This window comes from Engystomops pustulosus, chromosome 5 (genome assembly GCF_040894005.1).
Source record: "Engystomops pustulosus chromosome 5, aEngPut4.maternal, whole genome shotgun sequence".
Taxonomy (NCBI): domain Eukaryota; kingdom Metazoa; phylum Chordata; class Amphibia; order Anura; family Leptodactylidae; genus Engystomops; species Engystomops pustulosus.
The window spans coordinates 8047336-8067028 of NC_092415.1; the positions used below are offsets into that span (position 1 = coordinate 8047336).

At 46.2% G+C, this 19693-nt stretch overlaps 1 protein-coding gene across 22 annotated transcripts in view; it reads left to right on the forward strand.

Moving 5' to 3' along the window:
* The window catches only part of PTK2 (protein tyrosine kinase 2), a 154625-nt gene that overhangs the window by 113693 nt on the left and 21239 nt on the right, over positions 1–19693 (forward strand). For all 22 annotated transcript variants that reach the window (XM_072151115.1, XM_072151113.1, XM_072151114.1 and 19 more), the window contains 8 exons: positions 2513–2628; positions 5083–5183; positions 5502–5591; positions 7087–7291; positions 12987–13098; positions 15200–15286; positions 16468–16605; positions 16774–16905. In XM_072151115.1, the coding sequence (XP_072007216.1) occupies positions 2513–2628; positions 5083–5183; positions 5502–5591; positions 7087–7291; positions 12987–13098; positions 15200–15286; positions 16468–16605; positions 16774–16905 (981 nt within the window). The remainder of the gene's footprint in view (positions 1–2512; positions 2629–5082; positions 5184–5501; positions 5592–7086; positions 7292–12986; positions 13099–15199; positions 15287–16467; positions 16606–16773; positions 16906–19693) is intronic.

Here is a 19693-nt window from a genome sequence, read left to right on the forward strand (position 1 = left end):
CTGAGTTACATCCTGTATTATACCCCAGGGCTGCACTCACTATTCTGCTGCTGGTGCAGTCACTGTGTACATACATGACATTACTTATCCTGTACTGATCCTGAGTTACATCCTGTATTATACCCCAGAACTGCACTCACTATTCTGCTGCTGGTGCAGTCACTGTGTACATACATGACATTACTTATCCTGTACTGATCCTGAGTTACATCCTGTACTATACTCCAGAGCTGCACTCACTATTCTGCTACTGGAGCAGTCACTGTGTACAAACATGACATTACTTATCCTGTACTGATCCTGAGTTACATCCTGTATTAGACCCCAGAGCTGCACTCACTATTCTGCTGCTGGTGCAGTCACTGTGTACATACATGACATTACTTATCCTGTACTGATCCTGAGTTACATCCTGTATTATACTCCAGAGCTGCACTCACTATTCTGCTGCTGGTGCAGTCACTGTGTACATATATGACATTACTTATCCTGTACTGATCCTGAGTTACATCCTGTATTATACCCCAGAGCTGCACTCACTATTCTGCTGCTGGAGCAGTCACTGTGTACAAACATGACATTACTTATCCTGTACTGATCCTGAGTTACATCCTGTATTATACCCCAGGGCTGCACTCACTATTCTGCTGCTGGTGCAGTCACTGTGTACATACATGACATTACTTATCCTGTACTGATCCTGAGTTACATCCTGTACTATACTCCAGAGCTGCACTCACTATTCTGCTGCTGGTGCAGTCACTGTGTACATATATGACATTACTTATCCTGTACTGATCCTGAGTTACATCCTGTATTATACTCCAGAGCTGCACTCACTATTCTGCTGCTGGTGCAGTCACTGTGTACATACATGACATTACTTATCCTATACTGATCCTGAGTTACATCCTGTATTATACTCCAGAGCTGCACTCACTATTCTGCTGCTGGTGCAGTCACTGTGTACATACATGACATTACTTATCCTGTACTGATCCTGAGTTACATCCTGTATTAGACCCCAGAACTGCACTCACTATTCTGCTGCTGGTGCAGTCACTGTGTACATACATGACATTACTTATCCTGTACTGATCCTGAGTTACATCCTGTATTATACTCCAGAGCTGCACTCACTATTCTGCTGCTGGTGCAGTCACTGTGTACATACATGACATTACTTATCCTGTACTGATCCTGAGTTACATCCTGTATTATACCCCAGAGCTGCACTCACTATTCTGCTGCTGGTGCAGTCACTGTGTACAAACATGACATTACTTATCCTGTACTGATCCTGAGTTACATCCTGTATTATACCCCAGAGCTGCACTCACTATTCTACTGCTGGTGCAGTCACTGTGTACATACATGACATTACTTATCCTGTACTGATCCTGAGTTACATCCTGTATTATACCCCAGAGCTGCACTCACTATTCTGCTGATGGTGCAGTCACTGTGTACATACATGACATTACTTATCCTGTACTGATCCTGAGTTACATCCTGTATTATACTCCAGAGCTGCACTCACTATTCTGCTGCTGGTGCAGTCACTGTGTACATACATGACATTACTTATCCTGTACTGATCCTGAGTTACATCCTGTATTATACTCCAGAGCTGCACTCACTATTCTGCTGCTGGTGCAGTCACTGTGTACATACATGACATTACTTATCCTGTACTGATCCTGAGTCACATCCTGTATTATACCCCAGAGCTGCACTCACTATTCGGTGTCTTCACAGAGGTTGCTCTGGTTCTGGTGACTGACATTCTGGGTTTTGTGCTGTTACTGTCTATAAATTATTTGCTCCTCTATATTTTTCTGTAGTTTCTTTTCTTCCCTGTCCTGACCCTACAAAGATAAACATTAGTTCTTCTACATTCATGTCCAGTTACATCAGTGACACATTGGGGCAGATTTACTTACCCGGCCCATTCGCGATCCAGCGGCGCGTTCTCTGCTCTGGATTCGGGTCCGGCCGGGATTCATGAAGGCAGTTCCTCCGCCGTCCACCAGGTGGCGCTGCTGCGCTGAAAATCATCTCAACGCGCCGGAATGCACCACCTCGGACCAGGTGAAGGTAAGCGCTCCCCAAGCGACACTTTTTCGGTTTTTAATTGCGGCGGTTTTTCCGAATACGTCGGGTTTTCGTTCGGCCACGCCCCCCGATTTCCGTCGCGTGCATGCCGGCGCCGATGCGCCACAATCCGATCGCGTGCGCCAAAATCCCGGGGCAATTCAGGGGAAATCGGCGCAAATCGGAAATATTCGGGTAACACGTCGGGAAAACGCGAATCGGGCCCTTAGTAAATGACCCCCATTGTGTCTGTCTCCAGGAATTGATGCCTTAGACTCGAGTGACAGCTGTGTGGTTGTAGGGGGTGGTCAGTAGGGGGCGCTGCTTATCTTCTGGGATAATGAATGGAGAAGATGAAATGGATGCACAATTAGTTCCCGGACATCCATGTAAAACTTGTCTCCTCTTTCCTCCGCAGCTGCGATCATTCCTACAAGTCCGTAAATACAACCTGGACCTGGCGTCGTTGATCCTATACGCTTACCAGCTGAGCACGGCGCTGGCCTATCTGGAGAGCAAGCGCTTTGTACATAGGTGAGAACTTTCCCCTTCTTCCCATCACGTCTGGCTGCGCTCCTGGTATGTACGGAAGAGATTCCTAGTAGTGATCACTACAGAGGATTTATCCCGGCTAAATGGCGACCTCTGCTGGGCATTGTGAAGATGACTTTTTTTTTTCCCCCAACAGTTTGGAAAGCTTTATAAAATAAGTAACTTCTATATGGATACAAAAACATTCTAACAAAGATAGGTAGGTTATCTGACGGACTCTGCCCCCCGGGTAATAATAATTCCTTTATTTATATAGCGCACACAGACTATGCAGCGCTGCACAGACCTTGCCAAATCAGTCCGTTAATATAAGAATATTTAAGCGAACTAAGCCAGGTACTAGCCGACCCATTTATACCCTGAGATGGGAAAAGGTTCTGGACTTTATTTTGTGTAAGTCCAATACAAAAAGACAGACTGATTATAGTGACTTCAGACCTATCGCTCTAAACCTCCCACATAAGGAAAAAGTCGTCATAGGGGGGAATTTATTAAAACAATATAGATTCCAATCTCAAAATCCCTCCTGTCGGCACCCGAATCTACAAAGAGGCTCAGTCTCCTTAGATTTGGGCGCAGTCTCCACCAGGTCTGACCGGGCAGAAGCCTGTACAGGCAGTCCCCGGGTTACATACAAGATAGGGTCTGGAGGTTTGTTCTTAAGTTGAATTTGTATGCAAGTCGAAACTGTATATTTTATAATGGAAGTTCTAGACAATTTTTTTTCTTTTGCCCCAGTGACAATTGGAGTTTCAACATTTTTGGTGTAATTGGACCAAGAATTATCAATAAAGCTTCATTACAGACACTTTACAGCTGATCATTGCAGTCTGGGACTATAGTAAAGCATCCAGAGAGCTTCACCAGAGGTCACAGTGGGCAGAGGGGTCATCTGTAACTAGGGGTTGTCTGTAAGTCGGGTGTCCTTAAGTAGGGGACCGCCTGTAGTAAATGCGAGGGGGCTTGGGTTGAATACAACATGAACTGCCAGGGAAGAGGAGAAAACTTGGTCTCATATATACAGGCGGTCCCCTACTTAAGGACACCCGACTTACAGACAACCCATAGTTACAGACGGACCCCTCTGCCCACTGTGACCTCTGGTGAAGCTCTCTGGATGCTTTACTATAGTCCTAGACTGCAATGATCAGCTGTAAGGTGTCTGTAATGAAGCTTTATTGATAATTCTTGGTCCAATTACACCAAAAATTTTGAAACTCCAATTGTCACTGGGGCAAAAGAAAAAATATTGTCTAGAACTTCCATTATAAAATATACAGTTTCGACTTACATACAAATTCAACTTAAGAACAAACCTCCAGACCCTATCTTGTATGTAACCCGAGGACTGCCTGTACTTACTCAGGAAACCTAAATATTTCCACATCTGCACCAAAATCCCGCTGGGGAGGTGTGATCAAAAAACAATCTAACATTATACAGAGGGCTCACAGGACGCCTGGTGAAACTATTTGGCAGGACAGATAACTGTGCAAATTCGCAGGAATAAGGTTGCCCCCATGTGCTCTATAATATTCCAATAACAGCACAAACAGTGATCACTATCATCTGATTTCCTGCAGGACTGCGAGGGTTCCCAACTCCTTTATCCCAAAGTCAATATAATAAGTTGCTAAGTACCAATAAGGAGCGCTGAAATCTTTACCCCCCCCCCTCCTTTCATCCCCGACCCCCCCACAACCAATATGCTTTTCGTGTTATGTTATCTTATGCACAAACCACCTGTAAAAATATTTAATCAGGGATCGATAAAGTTTTATTGTATTGCATGATCATGTATGCACTATAGGCTTCTCAGGATCGGTGGGGGTCTTATAGGCAGGACCCCCACTCATCATAAAGTGTTAGAATATCCTAAGGATATTCCATCACTCTATCAGTCGCCCCTTCCCCTTAGTAAGTATATTTTAGTTTTTATGGAGCACATTTTATGTTTTGTGTAAGGAGATCTCGCATAATGTTCCTGTTTACTTTCTGTAGCACATTGTCCACATCTCTGCTTCCAGTCATTGACTGGGGATAATCGGTGATTAACTCCAGGGCAGTAAGTTCTGCACTGGTGGGGTGATGGACACACAGGGGGCTCACACTACGAATCACCATGACAGATTTCCGTCCTCCTAGATGTCCTATTCATAACAGGAAGCAGAGATCTTGATATCTTGTGTTCTCTTATTTTGTAAGAGCTCCAGATTGTTCCGCTGTGGCTTTTCTACATCCTAGTTTTTTTTTGAGGGTTCCCATTCTGATAGCTCCTCCCCAGCCTATGACTGGAGAGATGGGGGGTCATTCTCTGTAGCAGTGACTATAATCTGCAGATTGTGGGGGGGCTGCACTCTGTGATGACTTCCCTTGTGTTATATACAATGTATACCCAGTGTATACGTGACGTCTGTATTCTACTTTCCTCCTCAGGGATATCGCAGCTAGAAACGTGTTGGTCTCAACCACCGACTGCGTCAAGTTAGGAGATTTTGGGCTTTCGCGGTATATGGAAGACAGTACATATTATAAAGGTGAGCGATGTTTACACCTACGTACAGAACCTTATGCAATACCTCTGCTTGCTGTCGATAAATATCAGCTCGCTATCCTGACCGCATGGAAAAGGGTTTCCGTTTGCTGACTATAAGAAGAGATTTGGAAAATGGGGAAGTGGCCAAGTCTGATCCCTAAATAATTTCCTAAATGGTTAATAATGAGACTGTTTTTGTATTTTCTGTTTGTAATTTTTCTGTTTTGTAATTTATTTATTTATTTTTTTGTCGCTTTTATGATTTTGTTTAAATTTCCAGTTTTGCAGAATGATTTTTAATGTTTTTGCTGTTTTTCAGCTTCCAAAGGTAAATTACCCATCAAATGGATGGCTCCAGAGTCCATTAACTTCCGGCGCTTTACCTCTGCGAGTGACGTGTGGATGTTTGGTAAGTGTCCGGATCTCATGTGATGTAACACTATAGACATCACCTTCAGGTCAGGGAACATAGTGAGGAAGGAGCAGGGACCGTGGTCCTCATTTACTAAGAACAGTGCAGGGTGTACAATGTGCAGTTACCTGTGTAGTGTGCAGGGGGCGCTAGATTCATGAATTGTGGCGCCCGTTCTTCATGCACTGCCCCGACCGAGTGCACCAACTTTTTTTTGGTTCAATTTCTGGCAGAAACTGCATGATAAATGTTTCGCCTGTTGCGGCTGTACTATACCTGATGTAACGCAAAATGATTTGGCCAACAAACCTACCAGAACCTTTTATTATTATTTCCTCCTGCATTCTGGCAGATTTTGCATTGCACAGAAATCTATATCTGAACACTGCATTTATATGAGCATTAAGGAGTCACAGCAGTGAAGAAGAGTCATGTGGGATGTGACTTGCATAGATCTTAAGGTCCCCTTTAAAGGGGTTTTCCCACAAACTAAACTAAACTCCACGGGATAGGGCCTAACCTGCTGATCAGTGGGGGTCTCAGTGCTGAGATCCCCATAGATCGAGAAATTGAGGGGTCTGTTGGAACTAATGGAGCAGCCGGCCACGCATGAGCGTTCTGCTCCATTAATCTCTATGGATCTGACGGAGATCGGTGAGCGCCGTGCTCGGCAATTTCCGTCTGCTCCATAGAGATTAATGGAGCAGAACGGTCATGCGCGGCCGTCTGCTCCATTAGTCTGATGGAGTGACGAGGGGTCCGTGGATAGGGCCTAACTTTCGTTTTGGTAAAACCCCTTTAAGGGTTAGACCTATGGAGTCTCAATGCTTACAGTGTTGCTGTCAGTGAATGGAAATCTCCTTATTTAGAAAATATCAAATAATAAATGAATCAGGCACAGTGTCTGATCATTGATGGAGCATCGCCCTATAAATACAGAAATTCTAGTCATTTCCCCAAAACGGAGGCCGTTGCCAGCAGCAGATGTTACTTGGGGGTTGGATACCCCTCTCTTGTTTATGACTCCACACAAGTCGCCTTTTATGGAAAAAGTCAATTCTGTGTGAGAAATCCTGAGATACTTCCTGGCACTAGACCCAACATAGCAGAGTGCAAACCATGGCCTCACCCCGTGCCGTGACACTACAACTCCCAGCATGCCCTGAGACATCTAAGAGTAAAGTTCTGCAATTTTTTTGCCTTGTGTAATAAGTCCACAAGCTGTCAGCAAATATAAACCATACAGCTGAGGGTTTGTTACTGTGTCACTCAGCAGATGTAATCTTCTGTGAGCCAGATTCACTGCTACAGTTTTCCGGCGCTGATACATTGTTGCAAAGTCAGGACAGGAGATAGATTTGTGCTTCTGATGTATTGATTTCTGATTGTCCATTAAACTTGAATATCAAATCAGACATTTGTGGCGGATGATGGGAATATTCTGCGGATGATGAGATCTGATCAGGCTTGTGCTCATTTCTTCTCTCCCCAGGTGTGTGTATGTGGGAAATCTTAATGTATGGAGTGAAGCCTTTCCAGGGCGTGAAGAATAATGATGTGATTGGCCGAATAGAGAACGGCGAGCGCCTTCCCATGCCACCCAACTGCCCCCCTACCCTCTATAGCCTTATGACCAAGTGCTGGGCGTACGACCCCAGCCGGAGGCCGCGGTTTACAGAGCTCAAAGCACAACTAAGGTAAGAGAAGCAAATGTAAAAATTTACAATAAACTTTTGTGTTTTGAACAAAAATGGGGGCCCCAAAATCTGTTCTAATGAAAGGCAAAGTTCTAGAACTTTCTGATAAACGTTGTTTCAATTATTTACTTTCCTAAAAGTCAGTAAATGTCAACTTTTTTGGATGTATATTCAGCACATGCCAGAAGACCCCTTGAGGTACAGGCTGTATGTTAGGAGGGGAACCCTCCAGATAGGGAAGCTGTGTGGTGTGTACAAACCTCAACTGTAATCATTCATTGACAGCAAGCAGAGATCTTGAATTAAGGAATTGAAACGCAAAGTATATAAGACACTTGCTGCACATCGGGAGATCAGTTTGTGTCGTTTGGCGCTGCCCCTGGCGTGGCGATTGTGGTGGCGTTTGGCGCTGCCCCTGGCGTGGCGTTTGGCGCTGGCGTTTGGCGCTGCCCCTGGCGTGGCGTTTGGTGCTGGCATTTGGCGCTGCCCGTGGGGTTTGGCGCCCCCCCCTGGTGTGTTGATCCTGCGCCGACCTTGATGGTCCTTCCTCGGATTCTACATCTTCCATTATACATCCTGCTCCTGTGTACATCCATATATAGACATCCAGTTCACACCTATGGACGTGAGATGTAAACATGGCGTCCCTACGCCGCACATAAAGATTTATCCTCCGCTCTCCCGCCTTTCATTCTCGCTGCTGGAGATTTAAATATTTACAGCAGGACGAGCTATAAAATCCGATGGCGGCCGTATGTCACTGTGAGCGATGAGCGGATGTGGAGACCCTGCTTATTCTTAAAGGGGTTGTCTGGGATTTTAGGAGGTGGTGTAAAATATCAAAATAACAAAACAAATGGTTCTCTGCTCCCAGCCATGACTGCCAATGAGAACTGTGGATTTTTTGACCACCGAAGAAGGTCACTGCATAGGGTTCACCTACCCTGCAGAGGGCTCGGACTTTGTCCCCTTAAGGACATTGGTAGATCACACGTGGCTCATCGATACATATGCTGGTTACCACTCTCAGCTTTAGTGACCACCATACTGATCATGTACTAACTCCATTCCTCAGGGGTCCCGCAGTAGGCACCTGCTGCTGGACCGGGGGAGGGTGATGCTGCTGGCGCCTGTCAGTAGAGGGGGGCACCCGCCTGCACATATATACTATGGTACATGTAGGTTACATCTCCAGGTGCTCATTGTGTAGACGTGATGTCAGGCCGAGGATGTGGCTTCGTCTGTAAATGTAATTTCTTAGAGCTGAAGGCGTCTTGTAAGATTCCGTTCCCTTCTTTTATCTCATTAAAGCCAAATTCGCAGAATAAAATCCTGTTCCCATCTAATCGGATAGAAGCGGAGCCCGTGACTTCTCTCGTCTTCCATGTTCAAAAGTTTCCTCTCTCTGGGATCAATGCGGGTCTTGTGCTCTGTCCCCTCGGTCCGGGGGGTCGCTGTCAGCCATCAATGAGGACCCTTGTGAGGTTTCGGGAGGAATCTGCCTGAAGATTCACTTGTTCTGTTTCCTGCCGATTATCACAGTCGTCTTGGTTCACAGATAAACACTCGTGAGACCTTCCACGTCTTGGGTTTTATAATAGTCATCATCCCCGTTGGTAATTCCTCCTGGCTTCATCTGGTTTCTTGATTGAGGGTACGGTCACACGTGGCGGTAACACGTGCGTTTTGTAAACGTAATGTGAACAGCAATGTAATCCGGCAAATCTAACGCAAACATGCGTTACTGCCACGTGTGAACGCACCCTTATAGCTTAATCAGGACAGAGCTGCGATGTACTGCGGTCTAGAGTAGTATAGAGGCTCAGGCGGTTTCTCTGTGCTTTACACTACAGCTCTGCTCCCGCAGTCCATGGCTATATTCAGCGATTGTAGCTGAGCTGCATCTGTACATGATGTATAGGGACCGGCTCCTGCATTGTCTGTTGGAATCCATCAGCCTTTTGTGTCATCACATGCTCCATGCTTTATACTGCAGCTCCTTTTATTCAGTCAATTGATGTAAAAGCACATGCCCTGCACACAGCTCGTGGGTCTCTCTGGGGGGGGGGGGGCGGTTATACTCTGGTCCACATTGGTCTCTGGGGGCTTATACTCAGGTCCTGATGGGTCTTTAAGGGGCTTATACATGGGTCGTAACGGCTCTCTGGGGAGGCTGTACATGAGTCCAGTTGGGTCACTGGGTGGGGGAGGGGTAATACTTTGGTCCTGATGGGTCCCCAGAGGGTTATACATGGTTACTGATGGGTCACTGAGGGGGTTATGCTTGGTCCCAATGGGTCTCTGGGGTGGGGGAGGTTTTACATGGGTCCTGGTGGGTGCCTAGGGGGTTACACATTGGTGAGGTGCCTGCAAATTATCTCGTTTACTATCACAGACCGGCTTGTACTCTCCTGCATCTTTCTGCCAAAAAATCAGCCATTTTCTCAGTCTCGTCTGCAGCTAAAAATACAGCGTTTGGGAAAATGTCACAATGTGACTCCTTGGCCCCGCGTCCTATTATTCTGTGACGGGATAAGTAATTCGGCAGCTGGAGACGAGAGGCCAGCGCTCTCCCATGGCTCGGGGTCCCCCCTGCTCTGCGGCTATTTATAATGTGTGGGGGGAGGGGGAGGCCAGACTAATAATCCATCACATTTCATCTATCCCGCTCTGTCCAAGCATGGCCTTTCCTTTGGTCAGGGTCTCTGCTTGCTGTCAGTGAACGTGAACACAAAGAGGCATTAAAACCTCCACAGCCTTCACCTTTCTCACAGCTGAGGGTTTGCTACAGTCTAGACAAATCGGTGGAGACAGAATGCAACATACCCCCGTTCTGATAGTTTTCTACAATGTGTCAGTTTAGTTCACAGAATATTGTCTCTACAAGATACCACTGTAACAAATCCTCAGCTGTGAGGAGCTGATGTATAAAGTGGTAGTTCTTTACATTCTGTGACAATTATTTACATCCAGCCGGAAGTCCCATATTAGGAGGTCCTGGAGGCATCCCAGGCATGCAGTGTTATGTGAGCGCAGCAGCCGTGGATCAGTGTCATCGTCTGCATCTGACATGCGGGTCACCATATAGGAGCGACGCTGCTCGGGAAGAAAACGGTTTTCCTCTCCATGAGTAACATGGGAAAATGTGACTCGTCTGTGGGGGGATTGGACCCGGCCGCAGAGCATGTCATGTAAGGAGGCTCGGTGACGCTGGGTGGGGGAGGCCGTGCCACATCTGGCATTTGGTGCCTTGGAGTCACCAGAGAGATTCCAGGATTTCTTCTTCCCAAGTGCAGGGACCGATGGCCGGCGTCCAACACTAACAATCCACATAGCAGAGCGGGGAGGCTGCACACTGTCACATTGTGAGCTCTGCACCACCGGGGTAAGTCAGGGGTGTCTGGGGAAGGAGTATGTACAGGTGTAGCAGAGCTGACTTTGTCATTTGACCCTGGACCTGTTTATAATTGGATGATATCCTTTATGGCTTGTCAGCAGTCCTATGTAAAATAACATGTATGCAAGGTGACCTACAGGTTCGGTTATAGAAGTATGTATATATATTATATGTGATGCATTGTCTGTGTCTATGCTCTTTGCAGATGGCTGTGCTCTTTGGGGCTTTTCCCTTGTACGGGCACCTTGTCTGTGATACATCTAGGCACCTGTTGCCGTCTTCATTGTGCTGCCACCTGGCACATTCCCCTTTGTTGTTCTGCACCCCCTTGCCTGGGGTGCCTCCCTCTCTGCCCTGGATCCTGCCCACCCTCTCTTCTTTTTGCCTGGGGCACTGGTGCCCCCCCCCCTTCCCATTCTTTTGCGCGGGGCACGCCCCTTATCCCTTCTTTCTGCCCTTGCCCGGTACATTCACCCCACTCCTGTGTGCTATTCTCTTGCCCGGTACATGCGCCCCACTCCTGTCTGCTCTACCCTTGCCTGGTACATGCGCCCACTCCTGTCTGCTCTGCCCTTGCCAGGGGCAGCCCCCCTATCTGCTCTATCCTGCCCTTCCCCAGAACGGCCCCCCTCTCTGCTCTACTCTTGCCTGGTACTTGCGCCCCACTCCTCTCTGCTCTGCCCTTGCCTGGTACTTGCGCCCCACTCCTCTCTGCTCTGCCCTTGCCTGGTACATGTGCCCCACTCCTGTCTGCTCTGCCCTTGCCTGGTACTTGCGCCCCACTACTGTCTGCTGTGCCCTTGCCTGGTACTTGTGCCCCACTCCTGTCTGCTCTGCCCTTGCCTGGTACATGTGCCCCACTCCCGTCTGCTCTGCCCTTGCCTGGTACATGTGCCCCACTCCCGTCTGCTCTGCCCTAGCCTGGTACTTGCGCCCCACTCCTGTCTGCTCTGCCCTTGCCTGGTACATGTGCCCCACTCCTGTCTGCTCTGCCCTTGCCTGGTACTTGCGCCCCACTCCGGTCTGCTCTGCCCTTGCCTGGTACATGTGCCCCACTCCCGTCTGCTCTGCCCTTGCCTGGTACATGTGCCCCACTCCCGTCTGCTCTGCCCTTGCCTGGTACATGTGCCCCACTCCCGTCTGCTCTGCCCTTGCCTGGTACATGTGCCCCACTCCCGTCTGCTCTGCCCTTGCCTGGTACATGTGCCCCACTCCCGTCTGCTCTGCCCTTGCCTGGTACATGTGCCCCACTCCCGTCTGCTCTGCCCTTGCCTGGTACATGCGCCCCACTCCCGTCTGCTCTGCCCTTGCCTGGTACATGTGCCCCACTCCCGTCTGCTCTGCCCTTGCCTGGTACATGTGCCCCACTCCCGTCTGCTCTGCCCTTGCCTGGTACATGTGCCCCACTCCCGTCTGCTCTGCCCTTGCCTGGTACATGCGCCCCACTCCCGTCTGCTCTGCCCTTGCCTGGTACATGTGCCCCACTCCTGTCTGCTCTGCCCTTGCCTGGTACATGTGCCCCACTACCGTCTGCTCTGCCCTTGCCTGGTACATGTGCCCCACTCCCGTCTGCTCTGCCCTTGCCTGGTACATGTGCCCCACTCCTGTCTGCTCTGCCCTTGCCTGGTACATGCGCCCCACTCCTGTCTGCTCTGCCCTTGCCTGGTACATGTGCCCCACTCCCGTCTGCTCTGCCCTTGCCTGGTACATGCGCCCCACTCCTGTCTGGTCTGCTCTTGCCAGGGGCAGCCCCCCTATCTGCTCTATCCTGCCCTTCCCCAGGACGGCCCCCCTCTCTGCTCTACTCTTGCCTGGGCGCCCTCTTCCTTGGCTCTTGGCACAGTCTCTGTTGCTCTTCTGCACTTGGCACATGATTCTGTGCCCTCTTCCCTTTATTTGACACCTTCCCTGCTGCACCTGGCACCTCGTGTGCTTTGCCAGGAGCCGTCTCTCTCTGCTCTGCAGTCCTTGGTGCCCTCTGCTGCACTTGGCACCTTCTTCAGTGCCGCTTTCATTTAGCGCCCTCTCTGCTGCGTCTCTCGCCTCCTCTGCTGTGCTTGGCGCCTTCTCCCCTGTGCCGGTGCCTTCCACACCGCTCTTTGCCAGCTGTAATGACTTCTCGCATTGTTGTAGGATGTTTATGTTGCCGTCATGCTGGTAATATTCTCCTTGCTGGGGTGCAGGAGTGATATTTGGTGGGGGAGGGGGCTGAGCTGTGACAGCTATAATTCCCTGTGCCATACATAGTGTGCTGAGCCCCGCTGCCCGCCGTTTACCATCCTGTCTGTATTTTTGTAGTACGATACTAGAGGAGGAAAAGCTGCAGCAAGAAGAGCGGATGAGGATGGAGTCCCGGAGGCAGGTGACCGTGTCCTGGGATTCAGGGGGCTCCGATGAGGCTCCACCAAAGGTCAGTCACTTACAGGGGGACACATCTTAAGATTTGGAGCCATAGTTGTTTTTGGGGGGCTCAATGAAATTCTTAATGAGCCCAATGCACAACCCCAGAAAGAGTTTGGGGTATGCTGACTGCATTTTCCGAGGGGGTTCCTGTGGAAACTGATGTAGAAAGTCTGACAGGGGGGGTCCTACCTGTTGGCAGGGATAGAGACGCTGCAGGTGGCACCCCAACTCTTTTCTCTTCTTACACAATGCAGTTGACAATTTCTCTATATTTTTCCAGAAAACTTTTTATATCAATTCCTTCAAAACTTTTTTAAGACCTCTGCTTGCTGTCAGCCAGACAACTTCATTGTTTGTTTGCGCTGATTGTCACCTAGAAGCAGGCATGGGGTTTGTTACAGCATTAACAGCAAGCAGAGGTAATGAAAAATAACTCATTGTAAAAAAAAAAAATAAACTTAGAGCTCAGCAGTGTGAGGACAAGCACCCAGTACAATCCTGGAATATAGATCCATGTGTCGCTGCTCTGCTGCTATGAATATCATACCCAAAGTTCTGATTACACATCTCTCCAGGGCCATTATCAAACACTGGCTGCAGAGAGAACAGAGCACAGCAGTGTGAAGTCTGATTACACATCTCTCCAGGGCCATTATCAAACACTGGCTGCAGAGAGAACAGAGCACAGCAGTGGGGGAGGGTACGCCCCAGTACAATGCTGGAATATAAATTCATATTTCACAGTCCTGCTGCTACTAAAACCATACATAAAGGTCTAATTACACATCTCTCAAGGCACGTTTTGTTTAGTGTTTTTCACTGTAGTTTTTTTTCCTGCTCTGACGGCTCCCACAAGGTTGTGTCTGCTCTGCACATCAGGCAGCGGCTTCCTGGGAGGAAACTCTGCAGCTGATAGGAGAATTGTGAATAAATATAGTGCAAGGAAAGCGAGAAGTAAGGAGATGCTGGGGATGTAAGGGTTAATCACATAGGAGCATTATACAGAGGCCTGGCACACGGGTGAGGGGGGGCCATGAGGATACACAATGCCAGGCTACATGCTGGGGTTATAATTTATAATCCAGGATTGTAGCTCATCTAAGTGCACAGTGGATGTGTCCTCACACTGCTGTGTTCTGTGCTCTCTGCACCCAGCGTTATGTACTATCTCTGGAGAAATGTGCAATCAGACCTTTGTCTATGTTGTTAGTAGCAGAAGAACTATAATACATAGACTTTTATATTCCATGATTGTAACTTCTTCAAGTGCACTAGAGGCGTGTCCTCACACTGCTTTGTTCTTTCATCTCTGCAAGCAGTGTTGGGTATTGTCCCTGGAGAGATGTGTAATCAGACTTTGGTTTAGGTTGTTTGTAGCAGAAGAACTGTAATACATAGACTTCTATTCCAGGATTGCAGCTTCTCTAAGTGCACTGGGGGGGTTGTCCTCACACTGCTGTGCCCTGTGCGGCTAGTGTTATGTATTGTCCCTGGAGAGATGTGTAATCAGACCTTTGTCTATGTTGTTAGTAGACTTGTATGCCAAGATTGTAATTTCTCCAAGTGCACTGGGGGGGATGTCCTTGCACTGCTGTGCTCTGTGCTCTCTGCAGTCAGTGCTGGGTATTGTCCCTGGAGAGATGTGTAAGCAGACCTGTGAAACTGAAACATGAGTGTGAAGTATTGATTAATATTCCATATTACTTTGCTCTTAGTTTTCTCCGTGGAACCGATCCTATTCCTGTGGCTAATAGACTAACTACATCAGATGTAAGGGGTTTTGATGCAGTGCTAAGAGCACAGCAGTGTGAGGACCCCATATTTCACAGTCCTGCTGCTACTTACATACCCAACAGTGCTACTGGCTGAAGTCTGCATGGTCACACTTGCTGACAGGTTCTCCTTAAGTGATTTTTGGGTAGCTATGCAGAGGGTCATTATTACGCGGAGCACTTTATAGGGGTTAAGGGTCATGAATGTGGCCTGTGCACCTGCCGCGGGACCGGCATTGCTGACAACTGCTGTCCTGATGCATCCCCCACATGGCGGCAGATTGGGTCAGGTTACTCCGCGTCCTCCGCTCATTCTCATCTATTCTTGGATTACAGCCCAGCAGACCCGGATATCCGAGCCCGAGGTCCAGCGAAGGTTTCTTCCCAAGTCCCCAGCACATGGTGCAGCCAAACCACTACCAGGTAATGACCACCCACCCGTTATAGGCTGGTATCATGCGTAATATCGATGATCCATCCACAGGATAAGTCATTGTGGGGGTCCGACACCCACCCATCACCTGATTCTGGCCTATGGATTGGGAATCAATATTAATAAATGGGAAAATCCCTCTAAAGGAGTTTCCAAGCTAAAACTATTGATAACATTTCCATAGGAAATCCATAGGAAATCGGGATCCGAATGTTGGGGGTCCTGCACCCGGAACAAATGGACCCCCACCAATTCGAGTTACATGTCTTTAGGATAGGTCACCAATATTAGGGCACAGAAAACCCCTTTAAGAGAAATCTACAATCGGGATGAAGGATTGTAAAGCAATCGGACTTGCACGTTGGTGTGCGCCCCCCTCTGGCAGGATCCGCTCTTCTTTTAGATTCCTTATCCCTTTGTACTTAAAAATAAAAATTATGCAAATTAGGCTGATGGCCTCCGGCTCAATTAAAAACTATGGAGCCTGGAGCCCCTCAGGCTTTTAATGACTGGAATAAATTTATACACAAAGCACATCCCTTAAAGCCTTTAGTACGATAGCTGTTGGGGAACTACAACTCCCAGCATGGCTTGATAATGATTTTTTTCGTACAGAAAGGAGTTATCCCTCCCCTTTAACTGATTGTGGCCCATTTACAGTGACTACGAGTAGATTCCTACTCTGTGCATAGTCTGGTGCGTCATCGTGTGTCACCACCTGGAAAGATTAGCTGCTGCGGGGATTGCTGTGTGTGTAGAGGAATGTGGCCGAGACCCTGGCAGCGGCACCGGCGAGCCCAAACACGTATGTAACATGAGAGCGGATTCTGTGCGCTGCCATACACTACGGTTACGTATGGCCGCATCACCCTATTACTCATCCTAGAGTAGTATTTCTAGCTGAAAATATTTCCCTTGTGTTACATCATGTCTCCAGTCACAACCAAAGCAGCAGCAACGGGAATGACAGTAGCACAGCAGATCCTGATAAGGCAGGAAGAAATGTAAATGCAGCTTCTGGTGTGACTAGAGTATAAGTGTCTAATGCAATACTCTGCAGGACTAAAACTCTCAGCCCGCACTAGTGGCCTCAGTGTCCATGCTGGGAGTTGTTGTTCTGCTTCAGGTTGATGACTGAGTAGTGTCCGTATGATTTGTCGTCTTTGTGTAGGTGTCCGCTTACCCCGTTACCCACAGAATCCCATCTATGGCTGGAAATATTTACCCCGGCCAGGCCTCAGTCTTAGACCATCACGACTCCTGGAACCATCGGGCACAAGACATCAACATGTGGCAGGCGAACATGGAGGTAACACTACAGTCATAGGACTCATAGGTCATCATCACACGTACCACATGGGATTGTGGGTAACCCACCCAAAGTGGACAACCCATTTATAGAGGCCTAATCACAAGTCTCTTATTGATGTTACGTTTGATACATTGAACAATATGTAATGACCTTCTATGCACCCAGGACTCCGGACCCCTAGACATGAGGTGTTTGGCCCAGGTTCTACCCACACATTTAATGGAGGAACATTTAATAAGACAACAGCAGGAGATGGAAGAAGACCAACGCTGGCTGGAGAAAGAAGAACGATTCCTGGTAATTGTTAATATATTATTTTTGTACATATTGTCCTTTGTGTACAAGAATATAACTACTATAATACTGCCCCCTATGTACAAGAATATAACTACTATAATACTGCCCCCTATGTACAAGAATATAACTACTATAATACTGCCCCCTATGTACAGGAATATAACTACTATAATACTGCCCCCTATGTACAAGGAATATAACTACTATAATACTGCCCCCTATGTACAGGAATATAACTACTATAATACTGCCCCCTATGTACAAGGAATATAACTACTATAATACTGCCCCCTATGTACAGGAATATAACTACTATAATACTGCCCCCTATGTACAAGGAATATAACTACTATAATACTGCCCCCTATGTACAGGAATATAACTACTATAATACTGCCCCCTATGTACAAGGAATATAACTACTATAATACTGCCCCCTATGTACAGGAATATAACTACTATAATACTGCCCCCTATGTACAAGGAATATAACTACTATAATACTGCCCCTATGTACAAGAATATAACTACTATAATACTGCCCCCTATGTACAGGAATATAACTACTATAATACTGCCCCCTATGTACAAGAATATAACTACTATAATACTGCCCCCTATGTACAGGAATATAACTACTATAATACTGCCCCCTATGTACAAGGAATATACCTACTATAATACTGCCCCCTATGTACAGGAATATAACTACTATAATACTGCCCCTATGTACAAGAATATAACTACTATAATACTGCCTCCTATATACAGGAATATAACTACTATAAAACTGCCCCCTATGTACAAGAATATAACTACTATAATACTGCCCCCTATGTACAAGAATATAACTACTATAATACTGCCCCCTATGTACAAGAATATAACTACTATAATACTGCCCCCTATGTACAAGAATATAACTACTTTAATACTGCCCCCTATGTACAGGAATATAACTACTATAATACTGCCCCCTATGTACAAGAATATAGCTACTATAATACTGCCCCCTATGTACAAGAATATAACTACTATAATACTGCCCCTATGTACAAGAATATAACTACTATAATACTGCCCCCTATGTACAGGAATATAACTACTATAATCCTGCCCCCTATGTACAGGAATATAACTACTATAATACTGCCCCCTATGTACAGGAATATAACTACTATAATACTGCCCCCTATGTACAGGAATATAACTACTATAATACTGCCCCCTATGTACAGGAATATAACTACTATAATACTGCCCCCTATGTACAGGAATATAACTACTATAATACTACCCCCTATGTACAAGAATATAACTACTATAATACTGCCCCCTATGTACAAGTATATAACTACTATAATACTTCCCCCTATGTACAAGTATATAACTACTATAATACTTCCCTTCTATGTACAAGAATATAACTACTATAATACTGCCCCCTATGTACAAGAATATAACTACTATAATACTGCCCCCTATGTACAGGAATATAACTACTATAATACTGCCCCCTATGTACAAGAATATAACTACTATAATACTGCCCCCTATGTACAAGAATATAACTACTATAATACTGCCCCCTATGTACAAGAATATAACTACTATAATACTGCCCCCTATGTACAGGAATATAACTACTATAATACTGCCCCCTATGTACAAGGAATATAACTACTATAATACTGCCCCCTATGTACAGGAATATAACTACTATAATACTGCCCCCTATGTACAAGGAATATAACTACTATAATACTGCCCCCTATGTACAGGAATATAACTACTATAATACTGCCCCCTATGTACAAGGAATATAACTACTATAATACTGCCCCCTATGTACAGGAATATAACTACTATAATACTGCCCCCTATGTACAAGGAATATAACTACTATAATACTGCCCCCTATGTACAGGAATATAACTACTATAATACTGCCCCCTATGTACAAGGAATATAACTACTATAATACTGCCCCCTATGTACAGGAATATAACTACTATAATACTGCCCCCTATGTACAGGAATATAACTACTATAATACTGCCCCCTATGTACAAGAATATAACTACTATAATACTGCCCCCTATGTACAGGAATATAACTACTATAATACTGCCCCCTATGTACAAGGAATATACCTACTATAATACTGCCCCCTATGTACAAGAATATAACTACTATAATACTGCCCCCTATGTACAGGAATATAACTACTATAATCCTGCCCCCTATGTACAGGAATATAACTACTATAATACTGCCCCCTATGTACAGGAATATAACTACTATAATACTGCCCCCTATGTACAGGAATATAACTACTATAATACTGCCCCCTATGTACAGGAATATAACTACTATAATACTGCCCCCTATGTACAGGAATATAACTACTATAATACTACCCCCTATGTACAAGAATATAACTACTATAATACTGCCCCCTATGTACAAGTATATAACTACTATAATACTTCCCCCTATGTACAAGTATATAACTACTATAATACTGCCTCCTATATACAGGAATATAACTACTATAAAACTGCCCCCTATGTACAAGAATATAACTACTATAATACTGCCTCCTATATACAGGAATATAACTACTATAAAACTGCCCCCTATGTACAAGAATATAACTACTATAATACTGCCCCCTATGTACAAGAATATAACTACTATAATACTGCCCCCTATGTACAAGAATATAACTACTATAATACTGCCCCCTATGTACAAGAATATAACTACTTTAATACTGCCCCCTATG